Source organism: Lolium perenne, chromosome 5, assembly GCF_019359855.2.
Source record: "Lolium perenne isolate Kyuss_39 chromosome 5, Kyuss_2.0, whole genome shotgun sequence".
In the NCBI taxonomy this organism is placed as follows: Eukaryota; Viridiplantae; Streptophyta; class Magnoliopsida; order Poales; family Poaceae; genus Lolium; species Lolium perenne.
In genome coordinates, this window is record NC_067248.2 from 147,031,131 (window position 1) to 147,047,832 (window position 16,702).

A 16,702-nucleotide genomic window follows, 5' to 3' on the forward strand; every position below is an offset into this window, starting at 1 on the left:
TTGAGAGGGGGAGGGGGGATAGCTGGTTTAGGATTAGGATGAAGCTGACATAGAAATTTCTTTCATGAATAACCACCATGACGAATTGGCGATACACAAGTTCCAGTGACCAACCTCATCCAGAATGGATAAAAAAAATAAAATTGGCTTTATCTAGCATCCAAAAGGATGATGGAAAACCTATTTGGTTTAACTAATGCAGAAAGCCACATGGTTACAGGGTCGAATCACTACAATAGGTTATATGTTAGTTCCATTGACGAATACAGCGATTTTTTTTAAATAATACACTTTTTAATATTAATTCCAGGAATAATAGCCGTTTTCAGCAAATTTCAGAAATAATACACCGTCGGGGTGGTGGAACCCGAATATACGAAATCGGGTTTGAGGAACCCGAATTCTCAATATCGGGGTTGGGGAACCCGAAAACAAGATTCTTCTGCGCCGTGATGAAAAAAGAAAAATAACAAAGTAGTAATCGGGGTGGTTGATCCCGATTTCTAAAAATCGGGCAAGTTGAACCCGATTTCTAAAAATCGGGCAAGTTGAACCCGACTTCAATAAATCGGGTTTGTTGAACCCGATTTTTTGCCCAGCAAGAAATTTTCCCGCCTTTTCGCGTTCGCACCGCCGTGTTTCCCTCCCGCCTTTGCCGCCACCCTTCCCGCCACTTCTTCCCGCCACTCCTTCCCGCCATCATCTCCCGCCACTATCTCCCGCTAAATTTTCCCGCCACACTGTCGAATTTTTGCCTATAAAAGCAGGCATCGCTACTCTAGATTGCACAAGTTCTTGTATCTCTATTTTATCCTGTTTGCTCACCCTTAGGCATCATGAGTGTGCCTTGCTCTGACCAGGACTTTAGGCCGGCGAAGGCGAAGGCTGCAAGTTTACCCCCGGGTGTGACTGCGGAGCGGTGTTGGTGCGGCCGTCTTGCAAAGGTTATGCAGGTGGAGGATTTCTCCGACTGGTTCAGCATGAAATTTTTCATGTGTGCGAGCTATGAGCATGATCCACCCCGTAGTTCAGCTTCGTCGTCCACCAGGCCGCCGGTATGTTTGGACATAATTTTATGTTGACATTAATTTATTTATGAATGTGATTTAATGTTATTGTTTGTGTTGCAGTCTCCCCCGCCCCTATGCAAATGGTTTCACTGGATAGACACGGAGCAGCCGGATTGGGCGCGTCAGGAGGTTGAGGAGAAACACCGGCGTGCGTGGGCAACGTTCTTTGAGGAGGAGCGTTGGGAAAGGTTCGTGCTAATGAAAAAGCAGAGCGGGAGAGGCAGATACAGAAACTTAGGGCGGAACAAGCTCGTAATCGCGAGGTGAATCAGAAGAGGATGGATGATGAGGCTGCACGTAGGTTTGCAGAGGAAGAGGTGCGCAGGGAGGCTCGTGAAGCGGAGAGAAAGAGACTAAGGGAAAGAGTTGCTGAGGCGCAAGCGGCAGAAGAACGCGGCGACAAGTCTTGAAAATGGCAACGGTGGACGCAGGGAAAGTAGAGTTATGTGTCGTACTGGCAATGTATCTTAATTTCAGTTTTAGTTTGTCGTTGTATCTTAAATTCCGTTGTAGTGCTAAGCCGTATTTTAATTTCAGCTGCAATGTATCTTAATTTCAGTTGTAGTATTAATGTGAAATGAATTTGCCCCGAAAATGTTGTGTCAGAAATTTGGGCTCAATTGTTTGCCGCCACTTTTTCCCGCCCAATTTGTCCCGCTCAATGTTCCCGCCATTTATTCCCACCCAAATCTGCCGCCAATCTTTCGCGCCCATTTTTTCCCGCTCACATCTTCCCGCCGAAAGCCATCCCTTGTAGCCTATAAATACCCCCACCGTTTTCTTGTCTTTCAGTGTAGCCTCTCAACAAGATGGATCCCCCTTATAAGAATCCCCCCCCCCATCTTTTCAATGAATTCATGGCCGAATATCTTCTAGACAGTGCTCGCTATGTGATGAGGGAGAGTAAGATAGAGACATTCGAGGAGTTCATCAGTAGCGACGCCTTGCTCCGTAAGGTCGGTAGGAAATTTGAGACTTGGTCTTATGGATATCCAGTGAAGAAGATGCCTGCTCGTAGCCCACGGGAAATAAGGTGTGAGCTTATCAGGTTGAATGAGAAGTGGAAGTCACTAACATGGAAGAATGAAGAAGATAGGGAAAGGGATTTGAAATATCCAGAACGATGGGCGGCTGAGAGTGAAGCCGACAATGATATCTTCGAGCCTAGCACCAAGGGAAAGAAAGCTGCATCGTCGAAGGGCAAGAGTGGCAAGTCCTCGAAGGGCAAGAGTGCTGCACCACCAGTCGTCGATTCGGACGACGACTTCGAGCCTAGCACCAAGGCCATGAAAGCTGCATCGTCGAAGGGCAAGGGAAAGGGTGTGCTGCGTTCTTAGTGTTTTAGTTATCAGTAATCATGGATCTTGTAGTATGTTGTGGCGATGGTGTACCATTTAATATGTTAGCAGAGAGTTATGTTGTAGTAGTAAGTTGTATCTTAATTATCGCTTGAAGTTCAATATGAAATGTTTGTTAAATAGAAATAGTAGTCATACATGGTGCATACAAATAGTAGTCATACATGGTGCATACAAATAGTACTCATACTCTAGATGAAGAAAACAATAGTAGGAATAAGGCTTATCCATACAAATGAAGACGCTGAGTATCATCTCACTGACCACGGCCCCTCCCTCCACCTCGCCTCGGTGGCGGTCGAGCCTGAAAAGGTGACGGCGAGTACATACGGACAGGTGGCTGGCGATGTCGGGGAGGAAGCATGTACCCCTGCTTGTGTTGACTGTACTGCGTGGGATCTGGAGGTGGAGTTTGATGTTGACTTGAAATCCAGTCTTGATAGCTCTGCTGTGTTTCGTCCTGATCGTGAGCACTGGACCAGAAGGATCGTGATCCGGACCCCGTCGACATATGTCCCTCACCTTTGATTAGATTAAAAAAAACATTTAGTCGATCATGAGGAAATTCACACATGGTGCACAATTAATATGGATAGTGATGAATTGCTTACCCTCTGGCTCATCCATACGGGGACGCCACCCGAAGTTAGGCATGGGAAATTGCTGCTCCATGCCGAAACCGCCACGCTGCCAATACTCGTAAGTAGGCTCCTGCTGCTGCTGGTTTTGCCAACCAGAACCTCCTGCCTGGTTAGGAGATGGTGGCCTCGGGCTCGGCGGTACCTCCATACGTGGGCGCGGGGCGTGCCGCGGCTGATGCACCTGCAAAGAGGGACGAGGTGGCCGCTGTGCTGCTCGGTACTCGGCAACATCCGAAGATCGCGTGCATGTGATAGTCGCGTAGATACGACGTAGTTTGTCCTGAAGACGCTGTGCAAAGGAGGCGTGGTGCTCATACCGTCCAAGAAGTGGGCCGAAGGAGAGCGAGCGTGCATACTGGGCGGCGTCATCTTGCAGCTCCGCCGTCAACACGGCCTACAATTGTGAGCTCAAATTAGTTATGTGTTGGCCAAATGTAGAAAAAATATATTTGACTTACTGCGTGATGCCGAGTGCCTGACGTGGAGTGACGAGGGTAGGTGTCCCACTGTGTCGAGGGATCCCTCTGAACTGGGTCACACGCCTGGCTCTGCCGAAGTCGTGTCCTAGGCATGTATGCCCGCAAGTAGTGCTCAAATTCCTGAAGATCAAATGCCTCCATGGTGGCCCATGAAACTGCCGGCGCATTGGCCCAACCGGTGATGTATGGAGCTAGGAGTTGTAACCATCCAGCAACAGTCTTGTTCGCTCCTTTTCTGTTGTACTTGAAAAATGAACACGAACATGTCTTATGATAAAATTATGATTATCCAACATGATGTAATAACTTTGGATAAATTTAAATTGTACTCACGCGTGGACGCGTGGTGGTAGAGGAACTGTGGGAGGTGGTGGCTCGATCAACTGACGCTGTCCAAACTGTCTCATGACCCTCTGCTGCGACATCTCCTCCACGAAGATATCGAAGATGATCTTCGCCTTTGTCATCCAGTAGGTCCAATCTCTGGTACACATGTTCGATATACCGCCTGGGTATGCCTCATCGCGGTAGTCCTCACTGTATGGCTCCCAGGTGACATCGCTCTCTAGTAGTAGGTCAAACTGCTCTGTGAATGCTGGGTAGCAATTCCTTAGCTGATTATGCCCAAAATGTCTCTGCATATCATAACACAACTATGTTAGTGTTACATCTTATATAAAAATATAAAGAAGGAGTAAATATTGCAAATACCTTCCGCGATGTCCATAGAGAACCAAACGTCGGCATGTCGATGCGCTCTGCGTCGTACAACTCGTCTGGCGGCCAATATCCACCACTAATCTCAGGACGGCCGATGGGAAACCTCGCCCATGACCAGAGCTGCAACAGGAGTGGACAACCAACGATGCCAGAACCATGCGAGGTTAGCTGGCAACCCTTACACATACCTCGGTACGTAGTGGCTAAGACCGCAGAACCCCAGCTCCTCTGTGTGATGTGCTATGCTTCGGTGGCCTCTGCTATCTCCTGAGCTATAGGGATGTACCGCGCACTGATCGTGTTGCCGTGATTGTCCGTGAACATCGTCTTCCCGAGTAGCCACATGAGGTACGCCTCCAAGCTGCGAGTGATCTGAACCGCAGTCATCGGTACATCTGGGAATCCGAACTGCTCGATCTGTCAAGGTATATTTCAATGTTAGAACTTACATATTATGAGGTAAATAAGTTGTGATAAAAAAGATGAAACTGTTACGGACCTGGAACTCGTGTAGCCATGCCTGGCGAGGCCCGTGAGCCTCAAAAGTCATAGGCCCAATGTCTGCACGAACACCCTGGAAACGTGCATCCATGATGTGCATCCAGCCCATGGTTTCCTCCAATGGGCCTATGGGCTCACCTGCCAACGGAAGGCCCAGCAACATAGACACGTCCTGTAGAGTAGGCGCCATCTCACCCCAGCGAAAGTGGAACGTGTGGGTCTCGGGCCTCCATCGATCCACTAAGCAGGTGATCAAAGCAGCATCGTAGTTCAGGCGCGAAATGTGATCTCGGGCCTCCACTAATCTAGCGAAAGGTAGTAGTCCTGCCCACTTCAACCTGCAAAACAAATAATGCACAAGCTAAAGCAGGTCCAATGTAGTTCTTATAAATTTGAGACAAAACAATTGAACAAGTACCTGTCTTCCCATTGAGGGTGTATCATCCAGTTCTTCTTTGGAGTACGGGTCTGCAGTGGCTCCATGCTCTGCGGGTCAGCCTCCAAGTGCGATGCACGATGTTTCTGATCAATAAGTGGATCGAGCAACGATCAAGCCGCCATATCTGCATAAAGATATCACAAATTGCTGCATAGTTCATAAATATTACAAATTATAGCATAGTTCACAAATATTACAAATTACAACATAGTTCATAAATATTACAAATTGTAGCATAGTTCATAAATATTACAAATTAAAGCATACTTCATAAGTATTACAAATTGTAGCATAGTTCATAAATATTACAAATTAAAGCATACTTCATAAGTATTACAAATATTACTATCTCCCTCTATTTCTTCCCCTCCCACGCCTTCCTCGGTTGCCTCGCCCACGGTTAGCCGCCGCTGCATTTCTTTGGGTAGAAAGTGGGACATAGGGGGTCCCTGTGTCCAAATTGGTTGCACAGAAAACATTGCCTAGTTGGACCACCCGCTTCTGCTTCATCCATATCATTTCTAATGCGCCTTGTCTCCCGTCGACCTCTGTTCGTTCGCAATGATCTTGGGTCAGGGATGTACCGTCTTTCATTTGGTATCACCGTAGTAAAATTTCCCAGAACTCTGTATCCGACCATCTCGCCGGTCCAGGTGTGCAGCACAGCCTCTTTTGCGTAATATGGAGAGACGAAAGAGATTGAGTCCAGCCCTAGTTGTCTGGTAGCTGCCAAAGACATGGGAGCATGGAAGGTGAAGCAACCTCGGTTTGTTGCATGTGCAGTCACACGATGGCCATTCTTCATTTCCAATTCTGACCTCATGTGTTCTCACCGCATTCACACAACCAAACTTGTCGGTTGGTAAGCGCACCTCAAACCTCCTTTCTTGATTACCGATGGCCAGAACAGTGTATGACATACCCTTCTTCATCTTGACATCCATATATTCCATAATGGCCTTACAGTAAGGAGTGTTTGGATTTTCAAGCATATGGCTCAAAGCCAACTGCCGTCTCTCTTTGAAATAATTCATAGTGCCATATAAAATACCCTCCACAAGGGCTGTCAGCGGCAATGCCCTATTTCCCCTAAGCACGAAGTTGTATGACTCAGCTAGGTTGGTAGTCATCACACCATACCTAGCTCCATGTGTGTCATGCAGCAAAGACCACCTTTCTAATGGCTCGTGCTCTATCCACTCTGCAAAATTTTTAATCCGTCGTCCAGGCCTCCTTCTAGTATTGGGTGGGTCAAATCCAGGCAGGTCACATAGCCCAATAGGATCTGGCTCGGGGCCTACTGGAACCTGTGTATCCTGTGCCACAGCTGCTGCGTGAGCTGCTACTAATGCAGCTCGGGCGGCTAACCTGTGCCGCACATGGTCCTTTGTGAACTCATCCAGCTTGCCGCGGAGAAAAGTGTACTTGCATTCTTGATTCTGCTTGCACAACTTCTTGAACAGATTCATAAGACCCTTGCTCCTAAACTGCGAGAAGAAATTGGCCCCCAGGTGGCGCATGCACCACCTACTCTGCATATCCTGCCATGGCGTCTCTTCATCAGGTCCGGCTTGTACCAGCGTCTTGATAGCCGCAAGTATACCTGCATGCCTGTCATGTAGCACGCACACATTTTCGCGATCTTTCACTATCGATTTTTTTAACTGCCTGAAGAACCATAACCCTCCAATGCAAATGCGAGAGGCACACATCGATTGTTGCCAGCGTCTACCAGTGTTCTCGCTCTCAACAAATGCAAATGCGAGAGGCACACATCGATTGTTGCCATCCACTCCAATTGCTGTCAGAATCTGTCCCTTGTACCTCCCAGTTAGAAAAGTTCCATCTACACACATCACCGGACGACAGTGCATGAAAGCCTCGATGCATATGCTGAATGCGAAAAACACCCCGTGCGTAACCCCGACATTAGGGAACTCTGGTATCACAAAGTCTTGTATGTCCACATGGGTGCCCGGATTCCGGTCCTTCAATGTCTGCAGGAGACGGACGACACCGTCATAAGCATCATAGAAGGTCCCGAATCTGTTCTCCAGTGCCGTCTGTTTAGCCCTCCATGCCTTGCCATATTCAATTGCATACTTATATTGAAGGTGAACTCTTTTCTGGATGGCTTTAACCCCCATTGCTGTATTCTCTACAATCTCCTTGTAGAACAGGCGAGCAATAAGAGTGGATGTAAGGTTTCAGTGATCCTTCAACATACTCTTAAGGACACATGTGTGCGGCACGAAGTCGCTCACCACCCATGTTGTGTCATACTTGATAAAGACCCATGCACCCTTGATGGACATCTAGCATCGCTGCGGACCACTGTCAAGAATTTCTGACTTGAAACGGTGGTTCTGAATACCCTTTGCGTGTTCATTGCCCACTGAGTGATTGCTTCCTGCAGATGTCTCTTGTCAGCATATCTAGCACCAACTGAGATGGTGTTCATGCTGTACTCCCAGGCAGAATCGTGCTGATCATCGACTATCATTGCCTCCGACAAATCATGGTTCTAAGAAGAGGGGATCGGATCCGCCTCTTCATTATCATCTGAAGTATCGGATCCACCGGATTCATCTGAGTCAACCTCATTGTCCACTCCGTCCTCGTCTTCCTCATCCATCATGTTCTGCATCTGGTCTTCTTCTTCGTCCTCGCTTTCAAGCTCAACAGTACCATCATGACCACCTGCTGCATGGCTACTCTGCCCGGATTGGAAACTGCTGCCGCCAGCATCAGAACTTTGACTGCTCTGGCCTGGATGGAATGCACCCTCGCCTTCTTGGGAATTCACCACCTTCGCCTCGGGAAGCATTAAGGCGATGGGGTGAGTTCCCCTGCGCTCGCACGCTTCCAACCAGTGCACCCACTGAGAGGTCCGCTCAATCGGCTTCAACCGCCAGAAAATCTGGGTACTGGAGCTGCTCCACAAAGCATGCACACCAACAGTGTATGCTTCGGGATTAAGCCCGAAATTCACGGTCAACCACTCCTTCAACTTACTAACTCGCCATGTTTTTTGGGTTTGTCAGATGCAACTCCTCGTACTGAAACTCGCTCAGATCAGCTCCCATCGGAGTTGTTCGGACCGTGCCATGACCGAAGTAAACAACGAATTTTAATCTATCTGACATATCTGCTCACCTATAAAAATTACAGACTCGTCAAAAAAATCTAGCACCTACACTCTAAAATAAATAAAAATCTAGCACCTGCAGTCCTAAATAAATACTATCTACCGGTACATATTTCAGTAACTAATGTGCGCAGCTAACGAACGCAACATGCATTATGAGTACACCATCTAATACCAGGAATTAGGGTTTACCCTTGAAGCGTGCCAAACACCTCTCTGCCAGCCTCGGCTCCTCCACCACGCAAAGAACCGCACCACCACGCAAAGAAGAAAGAACAACACCACCACCAGCTCCTCCACCACCACCACCACCACCACCACCAACAGCACCAACAGCACCTCCACCAAAACGCCTCAAAAACTAACCCATGTATAGATCAGGTGATTCTACAACTTTTGGTGGTCAAACTACAACAAATGGCTGGACAAATCGCTCAGAAATGAGACATTTAGCTGCTGGACTGAGAGCAAATGAGAGAGAGAGAGCTGAGATGAACTGAGCGAGCTGTGCTGCAGGAGGAAGAAGAGCTGGGCGAGCTGCACCGTGTGTCGGCCGGCATTTATTGCCCTGCAATTTCGGGCGCAGCTTCCCCGAATCGCCCGCTTCGGGTTGGCCCTCCCCGACACGGCCTACTCCTGGCCAGGAGACAGCCCGACAGCGGCAGCGCGTGGCCGACAAAAGCGTCTCGGGCGCGCTGAGCCCGACAAAGGTGAATCAGGCGTGCTGAGCCCGAAATTAGCTTTGTCCGCGTGGCCGGCAGGAGATTCCCTGCACTTCGGGTTTGCTGACCCCGATTTTCAAATTTCGGGTTCACGGGCCCCGACGGTGTATTATTTCTGAAAATTGCTGAAAACGGCTATTATTTCTGGAATTAATATTAAAAAGTGTATTATTTAAAAAAAATTCGCTTATTAACATGAGTTGAAACGTGTGTCTTTTCTAAGCCCTAGCCCACCACCGTCCCCCGCCGCCGCCGTGCCGTACTTCTGCCGCCGCCGCCGCCGCTCAATCCCCCGGACCGCCCCTCCCACGGAAACACTCTGCCATTCTCACGCGCGCCTCCGCCCCCACCGTCCCCGTTCTTCCCTCCGCGGGGACGTCGCGCGCGCGTGTCCCTGCCGTCTCCTCTCCACCCCGCCCGCAGCTCCGGCGGCCATCGAGTTCAGAGGTATGGGCTAGGCTGTTCAGCGATTAGCGAAATCCCAGCAACCATCTACACCCCGCCCCTGCGAATCGCGCCTCCCATGCTCCTGCGGCGGCTGCAGCACCGCAAATGCGTCGCCGAATGCTGCAGGCACGTCAGGGCTCCACCCGCCCGCCGCCGCTTCTCCGTGCTCGCTGCTGCCGACTACACCTCCAGCAGCGACGACGCCGACGAGAGGCCTAGCTGCGCTCCCGCTGAAACCGTGCAGAGAAGCAGAGGCCGCCGCGGTCTGAGCTCTGCCAGAGTCGTCCAGAACCTCCGGCTCCTCAAGAGGAGGCCCGATGTCGCCTTGGCCTACTTCAAGGACACCGAGAGCGTCGTCGGCTTCAGCCACGACCTGTCCACCTACGCGGAGATCGTCGACATCCTGTCCAGCTCGGGCCAGTCCAGGATGCTCTTCTCCCTATTCCGCGACATCATCTCGCACGGCGGCGGCGGCGGTCCCGAAATCCTGCCGCTCATGGATCATCTTAGAAGAACAGGCGCCGCTTCGGATTCGCTCGTGTCCGCGACCAATTGCTTGGTCACGGCGTACATCACTTGCTATGATGCGCAGGATACGATTGGGTTGTTTGGTGAGCTCTGCAGGCGTGGAGTTGTGCCGTCGGTTTGGGCTTGCAACGTGCTTCTCAAGTTTGCAGCGCACAGTGGTGGCTCGGAGGTTGTTTTATCGGCTTATGATCAGATGAAGCTCCTTCGGCTGACTTTGGATGCTCATGCGTTGGGCATTATCACTAGGTCTCTTTTTCAAGAGAAGAAGGCAGACAAGGCGTATGAAGTGTGGGTCGAGATGATTGGATCGGGAGCGAAGCCGGATATAGGTGGATACTCGTCGTTTTTAACTGGTCTGTGTGATTGCGGAAAGGTTGATTTGGCTTATGCTATTCTGCAAGAGATCATCAGGGAGGGCATTCAAGTTGACGCCATGGCCTATAACAAGGTAATGGATGGGCTATGCAACGAGATGAGACTGGAGGAGGCTGAAAAGCTCTTGGAGAGCAAGATCAGACTAGGATTCAATCCTGATATATATGGCTATAGCTATCTCATCCGGAGTTACTGCAAAAAGGGAGACATACTTAAGGTGCTGGATCATTATCAAGCAATGGAATCCCATGGTCTCGGAACAAACTGCCACATTGTGAGTTATCTTCTACAATGCTTTACAAAGGTAGGCATGGCATCTCAAGTTACGGAGTATTTCCAGAAATTTAGGGATTCAGGAGTCCATCTTGATGGGGTTCTGTATAACATTGCTATGGAAGCCTATTGCAAGCTCGGGAACGTGGATGACGCGGTTAAGCTACTGGCAGAAATGAAGACTGACGGCCTGGCTCCTGACAGAATCCACTATACATGCCTGATCAAGGGTTATTGTTCGAAGGGAGATATACCAAATGCACAGCAAGTGTTTGAAGAGATGCTGAAGGACAATGTAAAGCCAGATGTGGTTACATATAACATTCTGGCCAGTGGATTTTGCAGGAGTGGTCTTGTTACGGAGGTGTTTGACCTTCTAGACCATATGCAGGATCAAGGGTTAGAGCCTAATTCACTTACTTATGGTGTAGCAATTGATGGATTTTGTAGAAGAGGCAACCTTAGTGAAGCGGAGGTGTTATTTAATATAGTAGAAGAGAGAGGAATTGATCACATTGAAGTACTGTACAGTTCGATGGTTTGTGGCTATTTAAATTCAGGATGGACTGATCATGCTTACGTGCTCTTTCTTAGGGTTGCTAATCAAGGAAAACTTGTGGATCATTTCTCATGTTCTAAGTTGATAAATGACCTTTGTAGGGATGGAAATGCCCAGGGAGCTTCAAATGTATGTAGCACCATGTTAGAAAAGAATGCTGTTCCTGATCTAATTTCATATAGCAAGCTCATAGCAGCCTATTGTCAGACAGGAGATATGCACAATGCTCGTTTATGGTTCCATGATATGATTCAGCGAGGCCTTTCTGCGGATGTTATTGTATACACTGTACTAATGAATGGTTACTGCAAGGTTGGTCGGATGCAAGAAGCTTGCACATTATTTGTTCAGATGACAAGTTTAGGTATTAAGCCTGACGTAGTTGCATATACAGTGCTACTCGATGGTAACCTAAAAGAGTACCTGCAGAAATGCTGGCAGGGCATTAGTAAGGAGACAAGGAGCGTTCTTCTTAGAGCAAAGCAGAACCAGTTGCTCAGCTCTATGAAAGAATTGGAAATTGAACCTGATGTACCCTGTTACACTGTATTGATTCATGGGCAGTGCAAAGCAGATTATTTAGAGGGAGCACGGGGACTATTTGATGAAATGTTGCAGAAAGGACTTGCTCCTGATCTTCATGCATACACGGCTCTTATAAATGGATATTGCAGCCAGGGAGAAATAGCGAAGGCGGAAGATCTTTTTCAAGAAATGGTAGATAGGGGAATAAAGCCAGATGTACTGACCTTTTCTGTCTTGAATCAGAAGTCCTGAGTCATAGGCGGGATCAGCCATATGTATGATTTTCCTGCAGTTATGTCAACTGAAATCCGTCAATAGCAAGGTAATGTATATTTTAAGTCGTGAATTTACTGGAAGTCTGGAATTAAGATTTATTTTGTTACTTCCACTTGATTGATGAAAATATGATTATCTTATCTATTCATGTTCTTTTTGCTTAATGTTTTGGTCTGTAATGCTCTTACCATGCATATACGCTTTGCAGGCAGTTCTAGGGTCGATCTTATTGAACTGCAAAATCCAGCACATAACGAACAATGACAAGCTTGTGTTGATGTGAAAGGTCTGTTACTTGACTGTCTAAGCTGCATTTCTTTGGCTAAATAATGAAAAGATGAAAAATTGGTGTATATTGTGGACTATGCTTTCGAGGAGCTAGGCGAAGGGCTCTTGTCCCAGGAGACGAAGTAGATTAGCCATTCTTCAGTTTTCTTGGTTGATTAATTCCTCAGAGTGCCCTCTTTATATATAGGCCTAACAGTCGAATCTACGTAGCAAATTGTAGATCTTATCTAAAACTGGCGTAAGACCAACATTTTCCTTAGGCTCATATATCTTGGGATGGAACCTAAGCTTACATATGTTTTTATCTTGAAGTTAGCATGGCAAGTTTGACTTCCTTTTGTAGATTTTGACTTATTTTGTTCAGTAATTATGGCTTCATCGTCTGATTTTTTTTTTTTTTTTAGTAGCCTGGCGCAATCAGTATTTCAGCAGTTCAGGTTAACCTTTTAAGTTGTTGTTTTGTTTCTGCAACTAACTTGCCTTGTTTATTTCATCATTTCTAATTGTTCCACTACTCTTCTTTGTCGACTGTGTACAGTGGTTGTGCAATGCTGACAAGTCATCTCATGAACCAAGATTGCGGTTAAAGTACGTGAAGTTATATTGCAGTCTATCTCTTGTGTTATCTGCAACCAGTTCTTAACCTTGACATGTGCATGCTTTTTCAGGGCTTTCTTTGGATCACTATATAGATGCCTAGCAAGGGGAGCAAGAGCCGTTCTACAATTTTATGCTGATAATGTGAAGCAAACTGAAATGCTCGTGGCTTTTGCCATGAATGCTGGTTTTGCTGGTGGAGTGGTTATTGACTGGCCTCATAGGTAAGAATTTCATTGCCTTGAAGCCATGGTGTGCGAACAGTCTTATGAATTTCATGCTGTAGACTTCTGCTGATGCCTTTCCTCTGACAGTTCGAAAGCAAAGAAATCCTACCTTGTCCTCACTTGTGGTTCACCTTCTGTTGCCACATCTCTCCCAAAGGCGAAAGGTCAAGATGGTGAGATGTGCAGCAGTGATGATGATGATGATGATGATGATGACGATGATGATGAGAGCAATGATGACCAAACAGTAAGCTCGCCCTTAACAAGACAATTTTCTGTTTTATACATTTTGAACTTATTTACTGCTCTTAATCTCTATCCTTTGTCTGCTGCTTTATTCCATGATGTTTTTCTAGTCTTAAGCTTCTTTTTACAAGCAAGGTTTTAAATAACTGTGCTGTAGCATTTTGGGAAGTCTAAAATCTAACCTAAGGGACCTTTTATCGCTGTCCTAGTTACAGTTAAGGCCGCTATCTCTTTTTTTTGCGGTGTAATTTTATCAAGTTCAACTCTACACTGGAGCGAAAGAAAAAGAACCAAAACCGAGATCCCATTGTGATACTATTTTTGTTGATGTTCTTGAGGATGATGATAATGATCGACTTTGCGAAAATGCAAGAGATGAACCAATCAAGAACCAAGCAATGAATTCTGATCATGGATCCGCACATGGAACAAGCAAGAGGAAAAGGGTTACCAGGAGTAATAAGCAACCCAAAAGGACTAAGCTCAATCCAGATGAAGATGAAGAAGTGATTTCATCTTCCTCGTCAGATGAGGACACACAATTACCAATTGATCATTGAGAGCCCATAACTCTCTCTACTGACTGTGAAGAAGAATAGGTTCCAGTTTTCAAGTCATCATTGCCAGCTAGCTCCTTGTTAAGACTTGAAAGATTTTACTTTCAATCGTTTGGACATGTTGTTTACGTTACTTGATTGGTCCAGTGGTTTGTGATCTCAAAAATGGTGCCATGGACATGTATTAGTACTTCTAAATTAACATGTCTTCTTTCTTCTCTTTATTGTGATTTATTTATTTTAAATCTTTTATCGTAAATTCCCTGATAGCTGACATAGACCTTGCTGCGTAGCTTAGAAAAAACATGATTTAAAGTCTTGTTTACGAGTATCATAATGTATGTCATCTTAATCAACGAATGTCAGATTCATTTAATCCAATTGTATGTATCGGTTATGCAACAAAATATTCCTGTGCAAACTTTCAGTTCTACCCAGTAATTCATGTATGTTCAATTACTCTTGAAACTGCTACTGCTGCTATCTTGGGCTGTGAGCTAACTGGCTGTGCTTGATCAAGAATCAACTTAGACCATACTTCTCTTTTTCTGCTCTCTAATTTGCAGGCCCTGAACAGATGATGGTCTACCTACCATTTATGATAAAATGTATTTTTTCCAATGCAGGTTGGCACATATGGACGGAACCGTTCAAACAAGAGGCGGAAGGTGAACAACAACAAGAACGGTCGAGGCAGGGATTGGCTCCTGAGGAAAAAGGAGCAGATGAGAAAAAGAGGACGTGAGGTTCCCGCTGACACGAAATACACAGGGCGGAAGCGCAAGACCCGCTTCTAGTTCGGTAGCTTATGGAGTGCCTATGCGCCCAGTGCCCGTTGTTTGCCAGTCATTTAGTTGTAGCTCATCAGATGCAGTGAGGATTTTATGCTTGAGAGTTGAGAGTTTGCTGGATTGTGCTTACTTTTGTGTACCAACAATAGAGAGATGTTCTTAAGCTGCATCAGTTTTGACAGTGCTATCATGTTTGTAGTACCCTCATAACGATATATAGTGACATGGTTGTTTCATGTTTGCATGGATTTGTGCTGAGTTACGCAATCTGTATTCAGACTCCAGAGTGCACTCAAGTAATGCGTTTTCTTGAAGAAAAGAATGTGCGGGCAGTATTCAGTTCATTGTGATGCTGGGGGAGAAAGAACAAGCTTGCATGCTCTCCTGTAGTAAATATTTGTAGGTTTATTAACTCCGTAGGTATCACTGCTCAAGGTATAAAAGTGAGAATCTTACTTGCAAGCACTACAATAACTGAAATTCAAGCATGAATATCTGTGGTGCATAGCATTTTAACCATTTTCAAATTCTTAAATTGAAACACAACAGTTCAAACATAGAAATGAAAGAACATAGTAATTAAATGTCATGCAAAGAGTTCATAAAAACCATAACCAAGCTCACCATTTGGCTAATGCCGGCGCCACTACCATCTCCACCACCGAAGTCACCTCCAAAGCCAGCACTACCAGTCTACCGCCATCAAATTGACCTCTGTTACTGCCACTAGTACTAGCAAACCTGCCACTGAGCAAGTTTTGTGGAAGCAATATGTGACCTCCTAGCCAGTGTTAGGATTATATCTTTCCATATATGTAAGGAAATATGCTAGGCACATCACTGAAGCTAGGATAGGGTGGGAGGACCTTATTCTGCCATCAAAGATGTACCTGCCACCTCATCATCCCGAACAAGACACTGAAAACAACCTAAAAAGAACGAGAACCCTCCCGCCGGCGAGGGGCCGTGGTCTACCACGCCTCCAAGGCCCTAAGGCCACCGGAGGCGGAGCAGACTGGCGGCATCGCCGGTGAGGGGACGGAACCATACATAGGTTTCGCAGTCGCATCTCTCTTGGGTACACGCTCTTACCGGTCTGTGTGTGAACTAAACTAAATTCATCATGTTGGTCTCTTCTTAGGATTTAAACCTATGAGATCAGGACTTGGAATATTGTTTCCAGCCATACCTTGTACTCAATCTGGCATGGCAACTTTGTTGGTTGTGGGTCTCTTCATGATTTGGGTAATGCCATGTCACTTCTGACTTCTCACAATGCTATCATGTTTGTAATACCTTTTTATTAAGGATATAGTGACATGGTGGTTTCATGTTTGCATGGATTTGTGCGAGTTCCTTCTGCTCCGTTGGTGGACACGCCTTCTGATTCTGGGGGTGGCGCTTACAGCGGAATCGAGGCTTGGTGCAGCGAGTCAAAGGAGATGGCCTGACAAGCGCATGGCAGGGCTGCGGTGTAGGTACCCAATGACGGCATGTTTCCTGTGGCAACGACATAAGGATAACTACAGCTAAACAAGGGTGCACAAATGTACACCCATTATCTGATCGAACTCCATTCTAAAACAACTAGCTCACTCGGTGTTAGCCAAACCAACAAGCAAAATCAATAGTAATTTTGCTTTACACACCCATTCCAGTAAATCTGGCTCCGTCGATGGAGAATGGCATGTAGATTAGGCGTGTGACGGTGGGGCAGCCCATCTAGATACGACAATTAAGGCTCGCTTTGCATGTCAGGTCACCAGTGTGTCCTAGAATCTACGCTAGAGCACCATTGGTTGGGAGGAATGAGCGTCGGGCTCGGGACATGTCAGATGGCAGCAAGTTGCTCACTATTTTGTCGTGGATCACATATAAACTTTTTGCAATGCATGATCTGTGTGGTGTCGGTCGTTCCTTATATTTTATGTGCAT

At 46.6% G+C, this 16,702-nt stretch overlaps 3 protein-coding genes across 3 annotated transcripts; 2 read left to right on the forward strand and 1 right to left on the reverse strand.

Annotated features, from left to right (window-relative positions):
- Positions 1 to 5,919: 5,919 nt before the first annotated feature.
- LOC139831624 (uncharacterized) lies at positions 5,920 to 7,355 on the reverse strand. Its single transcript, XM_071820929.1, has 2 exons — positions 6,027 to 7,355; positions 5,920 to 5,934 (listed from the first exon to the last, which is right to left on the reverse strand). Exons 1-2 carry the CDS (start codon positions 7,353 to 7,355, stop codon positions 5,920 to 5,922), a joined length of 1,344 nt encoding a protein of 447 aa, XP_071677030.1.
- Positions 7,356 to 9,295: 1,940 nt separating this feature from the next.
- On the forward strand, positions 9,296 to 12,929 carry LOC127300184 (uncharacterized). The gene is made up of 4 exons (XM_051330270.2): positions 9,296 to 12,107; positions 12,270 to 12,347; positions 12,757 to 12,786; positions 12,888 to 12,929. The coding sequence occupies exon 1, from the start codon at positions 9,602 to 9,604 to the stop codon at positions 12,035 to 12,037; it is 2,436 nt and encodes an 811-aa protein (XP_051186230.1). The 5' UTR covers positions 9,296 to 9,601; the 3' UTR covers positions 12,038 to 12,107; positions 12,270 to 12,347; positions 12,757 to 12,786; positions 12,888 to 12,929.
- LOC127303645 (18S rRNA (guanine-N(7))-methyltransferase RID2-like) lies at positions 12,888 to 15,011 on the forward strand. The gene is made up of 4 exons (XM_051334353.2): positions 12,888 to 12,937; positions 13,018 to 13,170; positions 13,261 to 13,420; positions 14,603 to 15,011. The coding sequence occupies exons 2-4, from the start codon at positions 13,106 to 13,108 to the stop codon at positions 14,771 to 14,773; spliced, it is 396 nt and encodes a 131-aa protein (XP_051190313.1). The 5' UTR covers positions 12,888 to 12,937; positions 13,018 to 13,105; the 3' UTR covers positions 14,774 to 15,011.
- The last annotated feature ends 1,691 nt before the right edge of the window (positions 15,012 to 16,702 follow it).